General features: G+C 40.2%; 1 protein-coding gene across 1 annotated transcript in view; it reads right to left on the bottom strand.

Moving 5' to 3' along the window:
* anos1 (anosmin 1) overlaps positions 1-19,767 on the bottom strand; it is a 63,949-nt gene extending 44,182 nt beyond the window's left edge. Inside the window, exons 1-2 of the mRNA XM_078795191.1 lie at positions 19,462-19,767; positions 7,422-7,469 (exon numbers count right to left, since the gene is read on the bottom strand). Coding sequence (XP_078651317.1) covers positions 7,422-7,469; positions 19,462-19,659 — 246 coding nt within the window. The 5' untranslated portion in view covers positions 19,660-19,767. The remainder of the gene's footprint in view (positions 1-7,421; positions 7,470-19,461) is intronic.
* Positions 19,768-20,289: the final 522 nt, after the last annotated feature.

The raw sequence follows: 20,289 nt of genomic DNA, 5'->3' as shown, positions 1-20,289 counted from the left end.
TAAATAAAATGCAAGGTACGGTAAAGTCATCATACCACACAACCCAACGTTACGACCAAATGATGTTTTAATTCTCTTCGTGCCGACATTGTAGAACTGAACCAGGTCAGTCTCGGCGGAGAAACAATACCACATCTTTTTTTGTTTATGACTATATTCTTTATATAAGAAAAATACAGCTTTGACGACCTGGACTTCCTCAGGGAAAAAAAGTGGATTCGCACGTGTAGTTTTATACTCTACCTTCCTGGGTTGGAGCCAACACACGACTTGAGTCTCTTTCACACAGAACCCAGCGAAGCGTGACTGTGCTTTCACACAGAATCCTGCCATCACTTCATTGCCGACGTGATGACGACCACGCCAGAGTGGAGTGTGATGTATAAAACTGGTCACCCGCACGACAGGACAGCAGGTATGAGTCCTGCCAAGGCTTTGGGAATATTCTTGCAGGTATGGTCCCCCCACATCTGGTACAGATGTTACTACCTCCTAACCTGGAAATTTGGCAGGTCCACTACCTGTTCCCCCCATTTTGCGTTAGTGTTTTCACTTAGACACAAAATAAGCTGTGAAAGCTGTTGAGTTGTCTCAGGCCAATAGCAATGTTTACCTGAGCTTTATACTTTCCATTTTAGTAAAGTTTCATGTAAGCTCTTAAAACGACACCAGTTTTAATAATGGTAATGGTAATGGTAATGGTAATGGTAATGGTTTTATTTCATTTGAACATACATCAGATTACAATTGGATACATCCCATAATCAGTTCACAGTTCCACAAAGGAGTAGGAAGAAGCAAAGCTTATTACAATCAGTAACTGTTACATTTGTTCACTTCCTGCTTTCCATAATATAATTTAATTTTTACATTTTTTTAAATATTTTTTTAATTTTATTTTTAAATTTTATAATTGTGTAATTTTAATTTTAATTTTAATTTTAATTTTAATTTTAATTTTAATTTTAATTTTAATTTTAATTTTAATTTTAATTTTAATTTTAATTTTAATTTTAATTTTAATTTTAATTTTAATTTTAATTTTAATTTTAATTTTAATTTTAATTTTAATTATTACGTAGCAAAGTAGGAGGTGATATGAGCATCCAATGACGTAATGGGTACCATGGTAATCAGCTCCCAGTTCCACATGTCCAAAAGGAGTAGGAAGAAGCAAAGCTTATTAAATCCTACCCCTCCATCTGGTACTTTTACAATCACTAACTGTTACATTTGTTCACTTCCTGCTTTCCTAATAACGTTTTTTTGTAATTTTACATTTCACTCAATCACTCAATCCATTCCATAGTTTGATTCCACATACTGAAATGCTATGGCTAACGTAGTCCTAGCATAGAAGTGTTTCAAATGTACTTCTTCCCTGAGATCACATTTCTCCTCTCTTGTAGAGAAGTATTGGATGACATTTTTAGCTAATTGCTTATTTTTAGCCTTATGCATTATTTTAGCTGTTTGAAGATGAACTATATCAGCAAGTTGAAGTATTTGTGATTTTAGAAATAAGGAGTTAGTATGTTCTCTGTAGGCGGCATTATGAATTATCCTTACTGGCCTTTTTTTTGCAGTACATTTAGCGAGTGAAGATTGCTTTTATAGTTATTAGCCCATATTTCCACACAATAAGTAAGATATGGTAGAACCAGAGAGCAATAAAGAGTGTGGAGTGATTTCTGATTGAGAATAAATTTAGCTTTGTTCAATATTGAAATATTTCTGGCCACCTTATGTTGTATATTTGTAATATGAGGTTCCCAGCTCATATTTTCATCTATTGTGATCCCCAGAAATGTATTTTCCTTCACCCTTTCAATGTCTACACCGTCTATTTGTATTTGCTGGTGCGTGTCCTTTCTGCTGTTAGCAAACAGCATGATTTTAGTTTTATTTAGGTTCAAGGACAATCTATTATCAACGATGAAAACCATCGTTTTAGTGTGACCATTTCTTTCTAATGATTTGGTCTGACTCCCTTGGTTTGACTCCCTCCGGAACAAAAAGCAGTGGTTTTTGGTGAACAATATCCAGTGGGAGTAGCGGCGACGCCCCTTGACCCTGCATTGGGAGTATAGCTAAAGGGGTGGTCGGTGTTTGAGTCTAATGTTCGGGTGGATGGCCTGCAGACCCCAGAGTTTTTGGTCGTCTCCAAACAGTTCTGAGACAAAAGCTCCCAGAAAAGACTTGGGTCTGCGTGCTCAATGGACTTGATGGTCCGATGTGACGGCATGATAAAGACCCCAAATGCCACCACCGCAGGTTCGTTAGCATGACAAAAGGGAACCCTGAGAGCCGGCCTGACTCCGGACGCTCCATGCGAGATGACCGGGATGACTTTCTCAAGCCGAATGGAAAGAGGAGGCTTTGAGTTGGGAGAACTTAGCCAGATGGACCCGGGGGGGTCACTGTGTCTTTGTCGAAATTATTAGGCAACCTTTCCTCACATTTGCTCGACTCTGTGTGACCGCCGGCTGGGCAGACCTCGTGCCCCCCCCCCCCCCCAGGGGAGAAGCTGCCTTTGTCCCGTCTGTTTGACTGTGCGCTCTTCATGAAGTCAAGAGGCTAATCAGTGGCTGTGGGGCTATTGACTGTACAGCACGGGCCCGTTTGTCACGATTGTTAGCGGGGCCACAATAGCACGGGGGCCCTCACTGGGCACTTAAGTTGTTTACGTAGACGCTTTTTTTTACGTGTGCTGCTGTTTGCTAACCAATATTGACTTCTGTCTCTGACTGAAACCCCGGTGTGAATCCTGAAAGGCTGAGGATGCAAGTAGGTACGTCTTTTCAACCAACATTTGTCCATAACTTCAACTTGGAGTCCATTATTATGCAAGATTGAATTTTTAATAGCTCCATAATTGTACAGTCATCAGTCATCCCTCCTTTAGCGTTTATTAGTTCCAGATCGCGATGTGATAAGTGAATTTATGCAAAGCAGGATTCAATATAAAATAATGTTATGTTATGTAATGTAATGTAATATTATAATATAATGTAATGTAATATTATAATATAATGTTTATTATATTATATTATATTTAATTATTATAATTATTATTATACATAATATATAAATATTAATATATGATTATTTATCATTACACCTCATTACTAGACATGTCTGAAAAGGAGCAGGAAGAAGCAAAGCTTATTAAATCTATAATAATAATATGATATAATATTATGAATATAATATTATGAATATAATATTATGAATATAATATTCATCAGAGGCAAAGCTTATTAAATCTATAATAATATTATTATATAATATTATGAATATAACATTATGAATATTATACTCATAATAATATAATTATAACACCCCATTACTCTGACATGTCTGAAAAGGAGCAGGAAGAAGCAAAGCTTATTAAATCTATAATAATAATATTATTATGAATATTATATTCATAATATTATGTGTGTGTATGTATGTATGTATATATACATACATATATATGTATATATGTATGTGTGTGTATATATATGCGTGTGTGTGTGTATGTATGTATATGTATATATGTATGTGTATGTCTATATATATATGTATATACGTATGTGTATATATATATATATATATATATATATATATATTGGCCATAGGAGTGGAAAAGGAGACTAAAGAAGAGCTTGGCCTTCTTCAGAGTCTGCCTTATTAACTTTAAAGTACTCGGGGGGGGGGGGGGGGGCATAGTAGTATTTAAGTCATAAAAGCACATTATTGGCTAAAGAGCCTGTCAGCCAACATGCTTTTCTTTGCTAAATGACCACTTAGACAGCAATGAGGACATTTTATTGCTAACGTTCATGTCCATGGTGTCTACATGGTGTTGGAAACGTACAAACGTACATACGGAGGAGCCACGGTACAAAAGCGCTGCTGTATGAGAAGCCAAATAGAAGTCTCATGTGGGATTAAAAAAAGAACGGGGGGGGGGGGGGTGTTTAGGAGGCTAACAAAGGAGGTCATTTTCTTCAGGAAGTTGGTACAAGACACTGACTGTGATTAACACTGTCACCAGCTGTGCGGCCATGTTTAAGTAAGCAGCACAGCCACTATTCCTTTCCTGAATTTGCACTTAATTAGCATCATTTATTGCCTTTCTCAGCATGTATGCTTTGGAGAGACGCCACTGAGGGTTACAGGGAAATTTATTCGAGGAAAACGGGGCACTTATATGTCCGCTATAATTGTTTTTGTGGATGTTCTTATGAAACACGACCATGCAGGAATATTTGGCCTTTGTTTGTACACAAAACAATTTTTCTTCGTTTGGAAAATCATGCCCTGTAGTGGGGGGGGGGGGGGGGGTCCTTATACAACTTTTCACTTTTTTTTTATAGAATACCAATATTGCTGCCTTGACTAACATTCAACGATGGGTTTTTTGGGGGGAAATGCGATGACAACCATAGAAGCACAAATGCTGCAACATACTGTATAAAAGTGATCCACTGCCCTCTGTCCAGGCTGCTCAGTACAAGATAAAAAGGTGACTGACCCATGGCTGTAGATGGTCAGTCATTAGCCATGTTTACATAAGTTTTTCTCTTTCCGAATGACCTTTCCGAAAGCAATGGTATCCATGGAAAGGAATATTCCAATCTCGTGTCTCCATGCGCCGCTATAATCAACCAGAATAGTCAATGGGGCATGCCCAGTAAAACGTAAACACCAACATCACGTGATACCGACTTCCTGGAGTTTTTCTTCCACTTGTTGGAATAACTCGGTATTGCCAGTTTTTCCTTCATCCAGTCTTGGAATTTAGTTTGAATCCAAAACAAACTTTCCTTAGCAGTCCAGTGCCGATTGCTGGCCTCCATTTTTAAAAGTGAAGAACGTCTGGAGCTGCGTGTTACGTCATATCTCAGCATTGGCTGAAAGAACGCACCCGGGAACAGGAAAAGATAAAGTTCAATCTTGCTAATATTTGATCATGAAGCTGGGCACATGTTTTATATAGATATGTATTTTCTTTTGGAATAAAAGTGGACTTGTGAATGGCGTATAGAAGGGTTTAGATTCTGTTCCACAGATGGCGCTAATGCACACCAAAGCTGCTTGCCAACCGCCAATAAACAACAGAAGAAGAAGAAGAACGCAGTCTGACAACTTTCCGTTTGAGCGGGTACAAGATACCTCAATCGGATTGGGGAAAGGAATATTCCACCCCTGGGAATCCCATTATATATTCATTGGGATTGGCACTTTTCTTTGGGAATGAGGTGTATACAAAGGTTACATTCTTTCCGTTTGAGCAAATAACCCCAATGGAATTGGAATATTTGGGTCCATGTATACGTGGCTAATGACACACATAAACGGTTCCAGTATTGATGCTTTCATTCTCTTGAAGTTCTGATTCCTCGGTCGGTAAAAGTGTTAATTGGCCTGCCGGTTAGCATTTGCACCAATCAATCAGTCCACTTCAGTCCACAAGTGGTTAGTTGTGTTAGTCCGTTGGTCGGTCAGTCAGTCAGTCCAATATTTTGTTTGTTAGATCGACATCATTGAGTTGGTTCATCAGTTAGTTGGTCAGTTGAGTCCACTCTTTCGTTGTTGTTATTTATGTGCTTGGTTGATTTGTCAATCGGTTGGTTGGTTGGTTGGTTGGTTGGTTAGACCGTTCACTTGTTTAATTGTTAAACAACAGAAGAAGAAAAACACCAGGATAACCCGAATGGAATTGGAATATTTGGGTCCATGTATACGTGGCTACTGAGCGTTTCGACTGTTATTTTTACTTGTATGACAGCTAAAGTTAATTAACCGTTATGTTAACGTTAAATGTCAGTTAACTCAAACTATTTTCTATGTTCACCGAGGTCTCATGAAGCTGACAGTTTACTGCCGAAACAGGGTAATAAATTCCCGTTACTTCCTGTGCGAAATAATGCGGAATAAAACAAACGCCTAGTCCTACTTTTTGTATGATTTCCGACTAAATAGCTGTAGTGGGATTTAGTTGCGGTCTCAGATACTCCATACGCAGCCCCTCAGCAGACTTACACATTTATTTATACCGACGTGCTCTCAGAGCCGAAGACGGACAAAACAGTACTCATTGAACGCGCCTCATTCGGAGCCCTTGCGGCCAAACAGCATTGAATTGTGGTTTCACGGTCTGTGAGCAGATGCGAGGCTCTGACAGCCGTAGTGGGCATTGTTCACATTTCATAAGTTGGACCACGCTGTGCCGGCATATCATTCTTACTATTCCCTCTCTAACAACTCCGAGGGCCCTGTCAACGGATCCGGGGGAGCCTGTCAGCGCCATCTTTTCAAGAGAGCTGTCAACAGCAGCTTTATATCAGACTTCTTAGGGACGGCGGCAGTGGTGGGCGGGGGGGGGGGGCATGAAACACAAACAAGCCCTGCGGGAAGGGGACGTAAGGCACCACAATGCATTCCGAATAACAAGAATCCGAAAAAGCCAGCGTCAACTGTTGGAATGATTTCGGGGTCTAAAATCAGGGGTCTCAAACACGTGGCCCGCAGGCCAAATGTGGCCCGCAGGACACTACTTTGAGGCCCCCGCCTTGATATGATATGAAAGTTTAAGCGCAAGTTTGATATGGATGCTGTATGGTATCATGTACCCAGGAAAAATTATTACGTTTGATTCATGTTCATGTTAAAGGTTAAATAACTGTTAATAGTTATCCTCCCTATCCGTGTGGAAGTGGTAAGTTTTTGGCTATTTAAGTTGAAAGGAAATAACTCGGAGGCTACCGTTTAGGTCGCTAGCTCTCTAGTTTGCGAGTTAGCATGTGTCTCAAGACCCTGCAGTTGCGCAATATGTTGTAAATAAAAAGAGTATAAATGTGACTATAGTCGTGTTTTGTCATGTCTACAGGGCTCTAATAATGCTTTGTTCATTTTAATCTGGAAAAAATCATTTGTCTACCCACTAACTATATGTGGTTATTTAAGTTTTTATTATTATTATTATTATTATATTTATTTATTACTGATTGATTGATTTTTTTTATTTTATTTATTTATTTTTCATCTTATTTTGTGCAGAAAAATAAAAATTAAGATATTTGAGAACAGTGGAATGTTTTATCAGAGCTTTTATTGTAGAAAATCGGAACCAAAGCACTGAAAAAGTTTATATATTTTTCTGTTTTTAATAAATGCGTGGTTTTTTTTTTTTGGAAAACCTGATGCGGCCCAGCCTTGCCCAGACCCTAGCTCCAGTGGCCCCCAGGTAAACTGAGTTTGAGACCCCTGGTCTAAATAATGGAGATTTTTTTGCGTGAAAATATCTGAGTGATTCCCGCACGCATGCCTGGACTCGCCCTGTCGTGACTCCATCACTTTATGTTGTATTATCCCCCCCGATAATGAGGCATGCATGCGTTGCGTTCATGACAGAAAAGTAACCACATTACCTTGGAGCACTGCTTGTGATTCTGGCACCACACCAAGGATCCGTTATTCTGTGGGGAGGGGAGAGAAAAATATCACCTGTCATCACACCGCATGGAGTTATTAAAAGATTAAAATACATTCCTAGTAATTGCCTTCTCGCTTGCTGTCACAATTAACACATTCTTTACGCCAGATGCCTTTTCTGTGATTGACTCCACACACACACACAAAAGAGGAGCTCCAAGTGTATGTAACTCAAGCAGGAAAGCGGGGTCAGCGCTCCAGGCCCCCCCCGTGGGGCAGGCCTCTGGTCAGTTTCAGCACAACACGGCGACCTCGGCTCTTCTGAGGACTCGTTTGATCTCTCCACAGACGTCCCCGAGGTCACCGAGGCGGGAACTGATGTCAGCGCGCCCGCCGAGACTGCAGATACCGACAATTCCCCCCCCCCCTAATTGGCGTGGAAGTGCCACCTTCTGAGCGTGCAAACATTTGCCCCCGATGTCGCTCGGTGTATGTGTAAATATGCAGAGCCGCTAAGCCAGGGAACGCTAGGGGTTAAAAGGGCCTGCACGAGTGGTCGTTTCCTGATTGGGAAATTATGCTGGAACTTTTGGAAACCTGAATGAACGGACATGAAAAAAGGGAAATAATGAGTCAAAAACATGTTTTTAGCCTCCGCAGACCTCCTAAGAGGATTTGTGCATATATACGTGGAATCGATATTAGTGCAGATTGGGAGCAACAAGGGCTTTATGTCACGCTGGTGGACACTGGATGAACGCACGTTTCTATACTCTTATGCTCTTATCTCTTGGTAATCGAACTTGTAGCTTTAATCTCTTCAACAACACCACTGCTTTTAAAGTCAAGTCGCACTGGAAGCTTGTTGTCAAGTGCTGCCTTGAAACGGACGACAGCAGGGCTGCTGCAAGAATGCATTAGCAAGGCATATAAATAAACAAACAAACGAGAAGTTTTCAACCAAAGTGTCAGATGTCACTCAAAAGTGTATTGGATGGGTGTGTTCCCTTACCGCTATTTTAGAAAATACATTTCTTTATTTCCATTCTTGTATTTTCTCGGTTGTTGTGCCAAGACCACAGAGATTATGCTAAATAACTTCATCAGTCATCAGCATGTTGTATGAAACCATCATCAGATTTTATTTTATTTTTTTATATTTCGAAATTTTTTGAATTTTTAAATGTAAAAATTTAAAAATGCAAAAAAAATAAAATGTTTAAAAAAATTTAAAATTTTACAAAATTTTTAAATTTTTAAATTTTTAAATTTTTAAATTTTTAAATTTTTAAATTTTTAAATTTTCAAATTTTCAAATTTTTAAATTTTCAAATTTTCAAATTTTCAAATTTTTAAATTTTTAATTTTTTTTATTTTTTCATTTTTTCATTTTTTTTATTTTTTCATTTTTTCATTTTTTTATTTTTTTATTTTTTTATTTTTTACATTTTTTTATTTTTTTAATTTTTTAATTTTTTCAATTTTTTCAATTTTTAATTTTTTTTATTTAAAAAAACAGTTTTTAATTTTAATTTTAATTTTAATTTTAATTTTAATTTTAATTTTAATTTTAATTTTAATTTTAATTTTAATTTTAATTTTAATTTTAATTTTAATTTTAATTTTAATTTTAATTTTAATTATTACGTAGGAAAGTAGGAGGTGATATGAGCATCCAATGACATAAAGGGTACCATGGTAATCAGTTCCCAGTTCCCCATGTCCAAAAGGAGTAGGAAGAAGCAAAGCTTATTAAATCCTACCCCTCCATCTGGTACTTTTACAATCACTAACTGTTACATTTGTTCACTTCCTGCTTTCCTAATATAGTTTAAGTTTTTTGTTTGTTTTGTTTTTTTGTCACGTACCGAAGTACGAGGTGATAAGACCTTAGAAATAAGGAGTTAGTATGTTCTCTGTAGGCGGCATTATGAATTATCCTTACTGGCCTTTTTTGCAGTTCTTTTAGCGAGTGAAGATTGCTTTTATAGTTATTATCCCATATTTCCACATAATAGGTAAGATATGGTAGAACCAGAGAGCAATAAAGAGTATGTTTATTGTATTGTATTGTTGCTTTTAAAGTGCGTATTTGCAACACTTATGAATGTCCGGTATCTCAAGTGCCAACGTTTTGGAATACCCTTATACGCAGGTGGTGTCACGCCTCTTTTACAGCTTTGATATGAACTGTTGATGGTGGAAAATTGCCAGTTTGACTTTGACCCCTGGTTTATACAGGACAGTAGCCACATGTGACACCCGTCATATTCCAGTCAGCCGTCGGATTCTTTGTTCAAATTCAATCCCTGAGTCCAGCCTCATCTTTGGTCTTGTTTGATCCATAAAAATGTGATGAAAAACGGCAAATTGAAGCCGGAGCGTGAAGTAATAATTTCAGTTAACGACCCGGATCTGAGCTCGACTTGTGGACGTTCTGAGGTTATGACGTCCAGCCAGACTTGAGGGGGTCTGCAGGCACAAAGTCTGCTAAGGTTCAATGTCAAGTTCAAAGCCGTTTCCCACATTGTAATCCAGAAAAAAAGAATCCCGTGAGACGTTTGGAAAAAGGAACTTATCATTAAAGGGTTTTAATTTGACATCCAGTGCCAGGAAGTGCTGAGCTTATAGCGTCAAGGGTAATGGTCAGATTGGCATCAAAAGAATTCATGATTGTACGGCCATGTTTTTTGAGAATCTGCTTCATAAAAAAAAAAAAAAAAAAAAAAAAATTCAGATAAGGATGAAAAATGAAAGCGGTAAAAAAAAATGAGCGCCAAGTCAGTGGGTTTCCTGCCCTTTTTGTGCGTAATAAAACATTCAGTTTGGCCAAACGTTGATTAAAAAGTGAATTATTCCTGGCTGGTGCATCATTCCGTGTGCTAGGGGATGATTAAAACGCCGCGGTGCTCGCTAACTTATGAGAAATGATCGATACCAGGGGGGCTAAATCCTCTGTTGGTGGCAACCTGTAAATAAAACCTTGACATGTACACGGGAGGCATCGCCTTGGGGGTAATTTATGAAGGCTGTCACGAGTCCACGCCACTTCCTAAATCATCAATCCTGCTTTTTTTTCTGACAGCTTGGCTCGTCCATCAATAAAACGTTGACACGCTCATATCTACACAGCCGCATAGGATCTAATTTTGTATTGTGATGGCATCCCTGTGGCGGTGAAGCTCAGCAGGATGTTGCCCCAGCTGTCCGGGCGTGACCCCACCGTGTCAGGGACCAACGGGGAATAATTATAGGTCAGGACTTCATCCTTCTGACTCACCATGACATTCCTCCGAAGTCTGAACATTATGCAGCGATGAGGACTGTCAAGGACCCTGACCGATGAATGTTTTCCAGATCTCCTCCGCTATGATTGGGGGTCAAGGAGACCGGGGGCCCCCAGACAGTGTTGAACGCTTTGTTTCTGGCGCTGGCGGAGTCGTGTAAACAGGACATTTATCACAGAAGGTACACGGCTGAGGGGTCGGAGCAGGTGGCCGGGGGCGTGTTGCATTGTCTAGACGGCCGAGGAGCTCCGACAAAAACCTCTTTTATCTCTACCGTTTGAAAAACGCCCGTCTTTTGTTCCTTCGCTTCGGATTGAATGAATCTCAGTTTACGTTGGAGGGTAGTTATTTAAATAGGATTTATGTTTGGAGGTGTTGGACTACGTTTTCTTTGCGAGACAAAAAAAGACTTCAAAAGAGATGGGTGTCCTGGTGTCTTTTGTCTTCACAGGAGTCCTGAGGCAACACCAAAATAACACGCTTAAGGGCACATATGCTGCACCTAAATAAAGGGTCGAAACGGTCAGTCTTCCATAGGGGGGGGGAGTGGGGGGGGGGGGTCTACAAATGTCAAGGTATTGATTTCCTGCTTTAAGAGCCTCACATTAGCCACGTATACATGGACCCAAATATTCCAATTCCATTGGGGTTATTTGCTCAAACGGAAACAATGTAACCTTTGTATACACCTCATTCCCAAAGAAAAGTGCCAATCCGAAAGAACATATACTCGGATTCCCGAGAGTGGGATATTCCTATCTCCAATCCGATTGAGGTATCTTGTACCCGCTCAAACGGAAAGTTGTCAGACTGCGTTCTTCAATTAAACAAGTGAACGGTCTAACCAACCAACCAACCAACCAACCAACCGATTGACAAATCAACCAAGCATATAAATAACAACAACGAAAGAGTGGACTCAACTGACCAACTCAATGATGTCGATCTAACAAACAAAATATTGGACTGACTGACTGACCGACCAACGGACTAACACAACTAACCACTTGTGGACTGAAGTGGACTGACTGATTGGTGCAAATGCTAACCGGCAGGCCAATTAACACTTTTACCGACCGAGGAATCAGAACTTCAAGAGAATGAAAGCATCAATACTGGAACCGTTTATGTTTGTCATTAGCCACGTATACATGGACCCAAATATTCCAATTCCATTGGGGTTATTTGCTCAAACGGAAAGAATGTAACCTTTGTATACACCTCATTCCCAAAGAAAAGTGCCAATCCCAATGAATATATAATGGGATTCCCAGGGGTGGAATATTCCTTTCCCCAATCCGATTGAGGTATCTTGTACCGCCTCAAACGGAAAGTTGTCACCCGTAGACAGCTAGGATAGGCTCCAGCTTATGCATGAACAATTTTGAGCAATGTCAGTATTAAAACTAAAAACATTCATATTCTTATTGAGGAATCAGTTTGCCCTTGAACGCACCAAATATGCTTTTTGAGTGAAGTCCGTGTTGAAAATGAAAATGTCCAAACCGTGGCTTCAGAACACAATCAAAAATGATTGAGTTGGTCCTTGGTCGTACTGAAGAAGCGACATACCAAATTTAATTAAAGTCCATTTAAAACTTTTTGAGATCGGACTATGTTAAGCAGGTCAAGTTCACTTTATCATTTTATTTGAGTGACACCTGCATTGAAAATCTTTCCAAATCTGCCCTTGTATCGGCCAGAGTGAGTATAATAAACGTGGTTATTATGTAATGGACATGAATATGTCCAAATGAGTTTGTCTTGGACACGCATGTCCCACGTTAAGAAAACATTAGGAGAAAGGACTCCAGTCAGGACCGAAGTCTTATTGTCCATTCGAGTGGTTGAGGGTGTCTCAGATTTACAGGCGCAAGTGTCACGCTTTAAAAGCATTTACAGAAGGAAGGGGGGTGGGGGGGGGCAGTGACATAGACCCCCATTCTGACGCATGAAAAACCTCCACACATGAGCCCTGCCAGAGGTTTGATATCCACATTTTATATCAAAGGCACAAACTTATGGTATTTTTTTAAGTATTCAATCTTTCATTCATTCATTTTCTACCGCTTTTTCACCCTGGACTGGTGGCCAGCCAATCCCAGGGCACATATAGACAAACAACCATTCACACTCACATTCATACCTATGGACAATTTGGAGTGGCCAATTAACCTAGCATGTTTTTGGAATGTGGGAGGAAACCGGAGTACCCGGAGAAAACCCACGCATGCACGGGGAGAACATGCAAACTCCACACAGAGATGGCCGAGGGTGGAATTGAACCCGGGTCTCCTGGCTGTGAGGCCTGCTCGCAAACCACTCCGTCTGCCATGCAGCCCAAAATGTGAGGTTAAAATAGCAATAATAGCAAAATAGCATTGTTAGCATTGTTAGCATTGTTATGGTTGGAACAATGTCCAAAAATGTGGGAGGAAACCGGAGTACCCGTAGAAAACCCACGCATGCACGGGGAGAACATGCAAACTCCACACAGAGATGGCCGAGGGTGGAATTGAACTCGGGTCTCCTGGCTGTGAGGCCTGCTCGCAAACCACTCCGTCTGCCGTGCAGCCCAAAATGTAAGGTTAAGATAGCAATAATAGGAAAATAGCATTGTTAGCACTGTTAGCATTGTTAACATTGTTAGCATTGTTAGCATTGTTAGCATTGTTAGCATTGTTAGCATTGTTATGGTTGGAACAATGTCCAAAAATGTGGGAGGAAACCGGAGCACCCGTAGAAAACCCACGCATGCACGGGGAGAACATGCAAACTCCACACAGAGATGGCCAAGGGTGGAATCGAACCCTCGTCTCCTAGCTGTGAGGTCTGCACGCTAACCACTAGACCACCGTGCCACCCTTTTTTTTCTTTTTTTAAAAGTAATTAAACTAAATTTAGAATATATTTAAAGGCTTTTTAAATGTCATAATAAGAGCTTCAGTGGACACGCCTTGTTGTTTTTTTTCCATTTTTTGGCCCCCCCCATAAATCATCCACTCCAAGGCTGACGCTTTCTGATAGACTGAATTTCTACGTGCCTCCCAGCTCGCTCTCCACTTTTTAAAGTGTCCGATGTGGATATTTATGGACGGGTGTTCCCCCCTCTGTCGATTATACTGGGGGGGGGGGTGACAAACTCACCAAGATGTGGGGAGATAAATCTGCTTTGGCAACCGCTATGACATCACTAGATGGTCTACAAATTTGCTGAAGGGAGTCTTTATTTCAAACTGAGATTCAGAGTTTGCCACATGAAAAAAAAAAATCTTCGCATGTGCAAGTGTTAAATCCAGTAAGTGTCATTCCGGCGGGGGTATGATTCCGACAACTTTCAATGACATCGCTCTCAGGTTAAGCAAAACAAATGACACGTTACGTAGATTAACGGCGATATGAAGACTCTCCAAGTCCCAAGAACTTCATCTCTATTTAAGGCGTTCCTATCCCGTATCCCGTGACCCCCAAATGAAGAGGTTTGTCATTAGCGCTGTGCGCCTGTTAGCGTAATGAGATCCGTCCCGTTGGGAAGCGGCTCCACGTGTAGTTTGTGCTGACTGGCGACACCACATTAGCGCTTATCGCATTTAGCGCCATCGGGCGCCGGCGTTTAGCAAGAAGGTGACCCCTGCGTTGTTGTACCCTCCGCATACCTATGAGGTGTGCTGATGGCAGACGTTGCGTGTGTGTGTGTGTGTGTGTGTGTGGGGTGGGGGGGTCGGGTTGGTGTGTGTTTGTGCAGCTGACCAGACCCCCCCCCTTGCCCACCATTTCACATGAAAGGATCGTACGCAAGACAGTTGCACATTATCAACAACGGCGTTCTATTTTGAGCGGCCTCAAGCAGGGTTTGCTTATCACTCGTCCCAAACTGCACTTCCTTGTCTTCCCATTCCAAAGAATACAATGGAGCCTCCATCGGCCAACAATTGAAAAATCCACTCAAATTGTTGAGAAAAATCGGACTATGGTCTGCACAATGTCAAACAATTATGTGTGTGGACACAAAAACATTTTTTTTCACAAAACCATGAGCCTCTTATATGAAATTATGCAGATTTTTTATAGCCGTGAATTGGTTCCAGTCCTGACAGTGATATGAAATTCAATCTTAATAAATGGAACATTTTTATATTATATTTGGTTATATTATATCTGGTTCTACCATATCTTACTTATTGTGTGGAAATATGGGCTAATAACTATAAAAGCAATCTTCACTCGCTTAAATGTACTGCAAAAAAGGCCAGTAAGGATAATTCATAATGCCGCCTACAGAGAACATACTAACTCCTTATTTCTAAAATCACAAATACTTTCCATATCTTACCATGTCTACCATATCTTACTTATTATGTGAAAATATGGGCTAATAACTATAAAAGCATTCTTCACTCGCTAAATGTACTGCAAAAAAAAAGGCCAGTAAGGATAATTCATAATGCCGCCTACAGAGAACATACTAACTCCTTATTTCTAAAATGACAAATACTTCAACTTGCTGATATAGTTCATCTTCAAACAGCTAAAATAATGCATAAGGCTAAAAATAAGCAATTAGCTAAAAATGTCATCCAATACTTCTCTACAAGAGAGGAGAAATATGATCTCAGGGAAGAACTACATTTGAAACACTTCTATGCTAGGACTACGTTATGCTAGCCATAGCATTTCAGTATGTGGAATCAAACTATGGAATAGATTGAGTAAGGAAATCAAACAATGCACAACGATGAGCCGATTCAAGAAACAATACAAGCAGTTGATGTTTGCTAAATACAAGGATGAAGAGTCTTGAACCAGTCTTGAACATACAAACTCCACGCAGAGATGGCCGAGGGTGGAATTGAACCCTAGTCTCCTAGCTGTGAGGTCTGCGCGCTAACCACTTGACCGCCGTGCAGCCCTTTTCTAAACTTAAGAAGTCAAAATGTTACCACTTCCACACAGAATGGGAGGATATTTTTTTCCAGTCTAGAAAGTTGGACATGGACATGGCTGACTTCATGGTAATGTCGCTATGTGTTTGTGTCATGACTGCCACCTAGTGACCAGAATACGTATTCTTTGTATTTCAATATATTTTGGACTAATAATAGACCATAATTTACCACCATACAGCCATCATTAATTATTTTCTGAAAAGCTGCAATTTAGCAAGGGAGCAATAATCGACGATTGTTGTGCAAATCCATCAGCATATTTTTCAAAAGCACAATTTTTTCCTTTTTCTTTGGCTTTTTGCAACACTTATTCCTAATGATGGGACGCCATCATGTGAGACAACTCCTTTCATTCATTGAATTTCTATTCCACTTCATCCACTTATTAGGGTCCTGGTGGTACGCTGGAGCCTATCCCAGCTGAGTGGTACACCCTGGACTAGGTTTGCCAGCCAATCTTAGGGCATCATTGTGCAAATCCATCAGCATATGTTTTTTTTTTTTTGCTTTTTCTTTGGATTTTTGCAACATTTATGCCAAATTTGACTGCCATCTGTGTGCATGAAATGATCTGTTTCCACTATGTGACAATGAAAAATGGTAAAATGTTGTCAAAAGTCCTTGACTGTACAGTTAATAATGCTTTCATGATGGAAAAAGTTTGATTTCTTGGGTTTGTTCAGATTTAGAATCGTATTTTCAGGTAGTAAGACGGAATTGGGATCCACAGTAGAATATTTGCAGTCTGCAAGGGGGGGGGGGGTACTTCATCAGCTATTGGAGCGTTCATCCAGCTGGTGGCTGATTTAATGTCCTAACTTTGCAACCCAAGGCAGCCATAAAATAAAAAATAAAAAACTTGGACACACCATGAACAAATTCAGGACATTTCTCTCCAAGTTGCGCTTTAATAAGAAACACAGTGTCCTCTGGATGTGCACCACTGCTTGTTTCTTTGACTCCACTTATCCTGTATTTAGAACCACTCTTAATTGAGAGTTGATTCATTGGGTCTATTTACAAAATGTGTCCAGTTCCGCCATGATGCCGAGGCTTCCTACGCCAAACGAGGGCTTGCAAATGCAAATTTGGGGATGAGTATAAAAGAAGCCAGCCAGCAGATAGAGAGACGGCTAAAGGATCAGCGGACACTTCTTTTCTTTGCTGGCGTCCCGGGAGAGAACAGTGAGTCCACTGGAGGGTGAAAAACAACTTCTGACACCCCACACTGACTCATGCACACAATGCAGCTACTTTACGCGTACGAGTGACAGCATCGGACAAGGCCAGGCTCATCCTTTAGCAGCTTCTTTCCAGTAAATAGCAGGACATTGACTGGGGTCAACGACAGATCTAATGGTCACCTAAGACGTCGCAGGAAACCATCATCATATTCTACGAAAGATTGCATTTTTCTCATTTTGCTTTACCATTTTTGCCAAGCTTGCAGAAAACAATTAGTACTTTTTTTTTTTGCTTTTTCTTTGTGTTTTTGCGAGACGTATTCCAAAACAATGCCTCGTATTCATCAAACAATGCACAACGATGAGCCAATTCTGGTAAATCGTGCAAAATCATCAAGAGACCTGGCAAGAGTGCACCTTTTTTTGCTTTTTCTTTGGCTTTTTTGCAAAAGATTGGACTCCGTCACACAAGACGCCAGCGAGATGCCATCATATGGCACCAAACCATCAACCATCATCTTTGTGCGACAGTTATTTCCAAAGGGGTATTCTCTGGCTACATAAAAACGTAAAAACAAATATTTTGTTTGCTTTTTCTTTGGCATTTTTGCTAAAAATGGGACTCCATCACACAAGATGCCAGCGAGATGCCATCATATGGTACCAAACCATCATCTATGTGCGACAGTTATTTCCAAAGGGGGATTCTCTGGCCACATAAAAACGTAATTTTTTTTTTTTTTTGCTTTTTCTTTGGCTTTTTTACTAAAAATGGGACTCTGTCACACAAGACGCCAGCGAGATGCCATCATATGGCACCAAACCATCATCTATGTGCGACAGTTATTTCCAAAAGGGGATTCTCTGGCCACATAAAAAAAAAAATTTTTTGTTGCTTTTTCTTTGGCTTTTTTGCTAAAAATGGGACTCCGTCACAAAAGACGCCAGCAAGATGCCATCACATGGCACCAAACCATCATCTATGTGCGACAGTTATTTCCAAAGGGGGATTCTCTGGCCACATAAAAACGTAAAAAAAAATTTTTTTTTTTTGCTTTTTCTTTGACTTTTTTGCTAAAAATGGGACTCTGTCACACAAGACGCCAGCGAGATGCCATCACATGGCACCAAACCATCAACCATCATCTTTGTGCAACAGTTATTTCCAAAGGGGGATGCTCTCTGGCTACATAAAAACGTAAAAACAAATATTTTTTTTGCTTTTTCTTTGGCATTTTTGCTAAAAATGGGACTCCATCACACAAGATGGCAGCGAGATGCCATCATATGGCACCAAACCATCATCTTTGTGCGACAGTTATTTCCAAAAGGGGATTCTCTGGCCACATAAAAACGTAAAAAAAAATTTTTTTGTTGCTTTTTCTTTGGCTTTTTTGCTAAAGATGGGACTTCGTCACACAAGACGCCAGCGAGATGCCATCATATGGTACCAAACCATCATCTATGTGCGACAGTTATTTCCAAAGGGGGATTTTCTGGCCACATAAAAATGTAAAAAAAAAAATATTTTTTTGCTTTTTCTTTGACTTTTTTGCTAAAAATGGGACTCTGTCACACAAGACGCCAGCGAGATGCCATCACATGGCACCAAACCATCATCTTTGTGCGACAGTTATTTCCAAAGGGGGATGCTCTCTGGCTACATAAAAACGTAAAAACAAATATTTTTTTTGCTGTTTCTTTGGCATTTTTGCTAAAAATGGGACTCCATCACACAAGATGGCAGCGAGATGCCATCATATGGCACCAAACCATCATCTTTGTGCGACAGTTATTTCCAAAAGGGGATTCTCTGGCCACATAAAAACGTAAAAAAAAAATTTTTTGTTGCTTTTTCTTTGGCTTTTTTGCTAAAGATGGGACTTCGTCACACAAGACGCCAGCGAGATGCCATCATATGGTACCAAACCATCATCTATGTGCGACAGTTATTTCCAAAGGGGGATTTTCTGGCCACATAAAAATGTAAAAAAAAAAATATTTTTTTGCTTTTTCTTTGACTTTTTTGCTAAAGATGGGACTCTGTCACACAAGACGCCAGCGAGATGCCATCACATGGCACCAAACCATCAATCATCATCTTTGTGCGACAGTTATTTCCAAAGGGGTATTCTCTGGCTACATAAAAACGTAAAAACTAATATTTTTTTTGCTTTTTCTTTGGCATTTTTACTAAAAATGGGACTCCATCACACAAGATGCCAGCGAGATGCCATCATATGGCACCAAACCATCATCTTTGTGCGACAGTTATTCCCAAAGGGGGATGCTCTCTGGCTACATAAAACGTTTAAAATGTATTTTTTTTTTTTTGCTTTTTCTTTGGCTTTTCGCAAGACTGACTGCAAAAGATACAACACCAGCATTTTGCGGGGTATTTTCTTTTTTGTGACACCTCTTCCAAAAAAACTGGAACCCCATGAAGTGCATCGCCAGCAAAAACAAGAGTCCAGTAAATTGGACGTTTGAATGTAAAAGCAGAAGAAATGAGATAAAGAAATGCCTTAAAGTGACAAGTTTCCAAGATCCGGTCCAACCAAGCGTGCTAATAAAGCCAACCCCGTTTGATGTGACCCATGAGCCAGCACTTGTGCGTACCTGCGAGTGCTTGAAGAAGGCGGAGATGCGGGTGATGTGCAGGCTGAGGCACCGAGAGGCGCACCGTGCTCGGTAAACACTGGCGGTGGAGAACGAGTCCTCTTGCCTCTTGGCGCACACGCCGCTCCGCGTGCTCGTCAACGCCGTAATCCACAACGCGCACAGGGCCGCGCACGCCCTCAACCTCCCGGTGAACATCGTGGCGGTGCTCCGTTCCCCGATCCGCTTGCTGTCGGTGGCTGCGGTTTTAATCCCTCCGCGTGTGGAGCAGTACTGAAGGGAAGGCGATGAGCCGGGAAACTAAAAGAGAAACTTCAATTATACGACGGGGAGGGGAGGGCGAGAAAGGGGCGGGGTCTCTGCACAACGTGGCCTCTGATTGGACGATGGTGCATGACCGACGTCAGGCAGGTGGACTCATGCACAATGTACACATCTAGCAGCATGTGCCACTTATGGATTCACTTATTATATACATAACCTATTTCACCATGACAGATCATATAGGACACTAGAAAAAACAAAAAAATTCACATAAAATTCATAACAAATTCAAGAATAAACATAAAAACCTTAATAAAACAAAACATGTCACCGTTTACTAAAAATACAATAAAGTTACACCAATAAACTTGTATTAATAAAAGAAAAGGACATATTACTAAGAGATAATACTCCAATAATATTATGAGAAAAAAGTTGCAATGTAATGAGAAAAAAAGTGATTTAAAACGTGAGACTAATGTGGTAAAGTGACAAAAACAGATGAAAAATATATATATACGTATATTCATTCATTCCTTTTGCTGGAGCCTATCCCAGCTGTCT

This window comes from Doryrhamphus excisus, linkage group LG12 (genome assembly GCF_037039965.1).
Source record: "Doryrhamphus excisus strain RoL-2023G ecotype Guam linkage group LG12, RoL_Dexc_Guam_v1.1, whole genome shotgun sequence".
NCBI lineage: Eukaryota > Metazoa > Chordata > Actinopteri > Syngnathiformes > Syngnathidae > Doryrhamphus > Doryrhamphus excisus.
The sequence above is the reverse complement of the archived record's forward strand: the minus strand, read 5'-3'. Positions and strand labels throughout refer to the sequence as shown.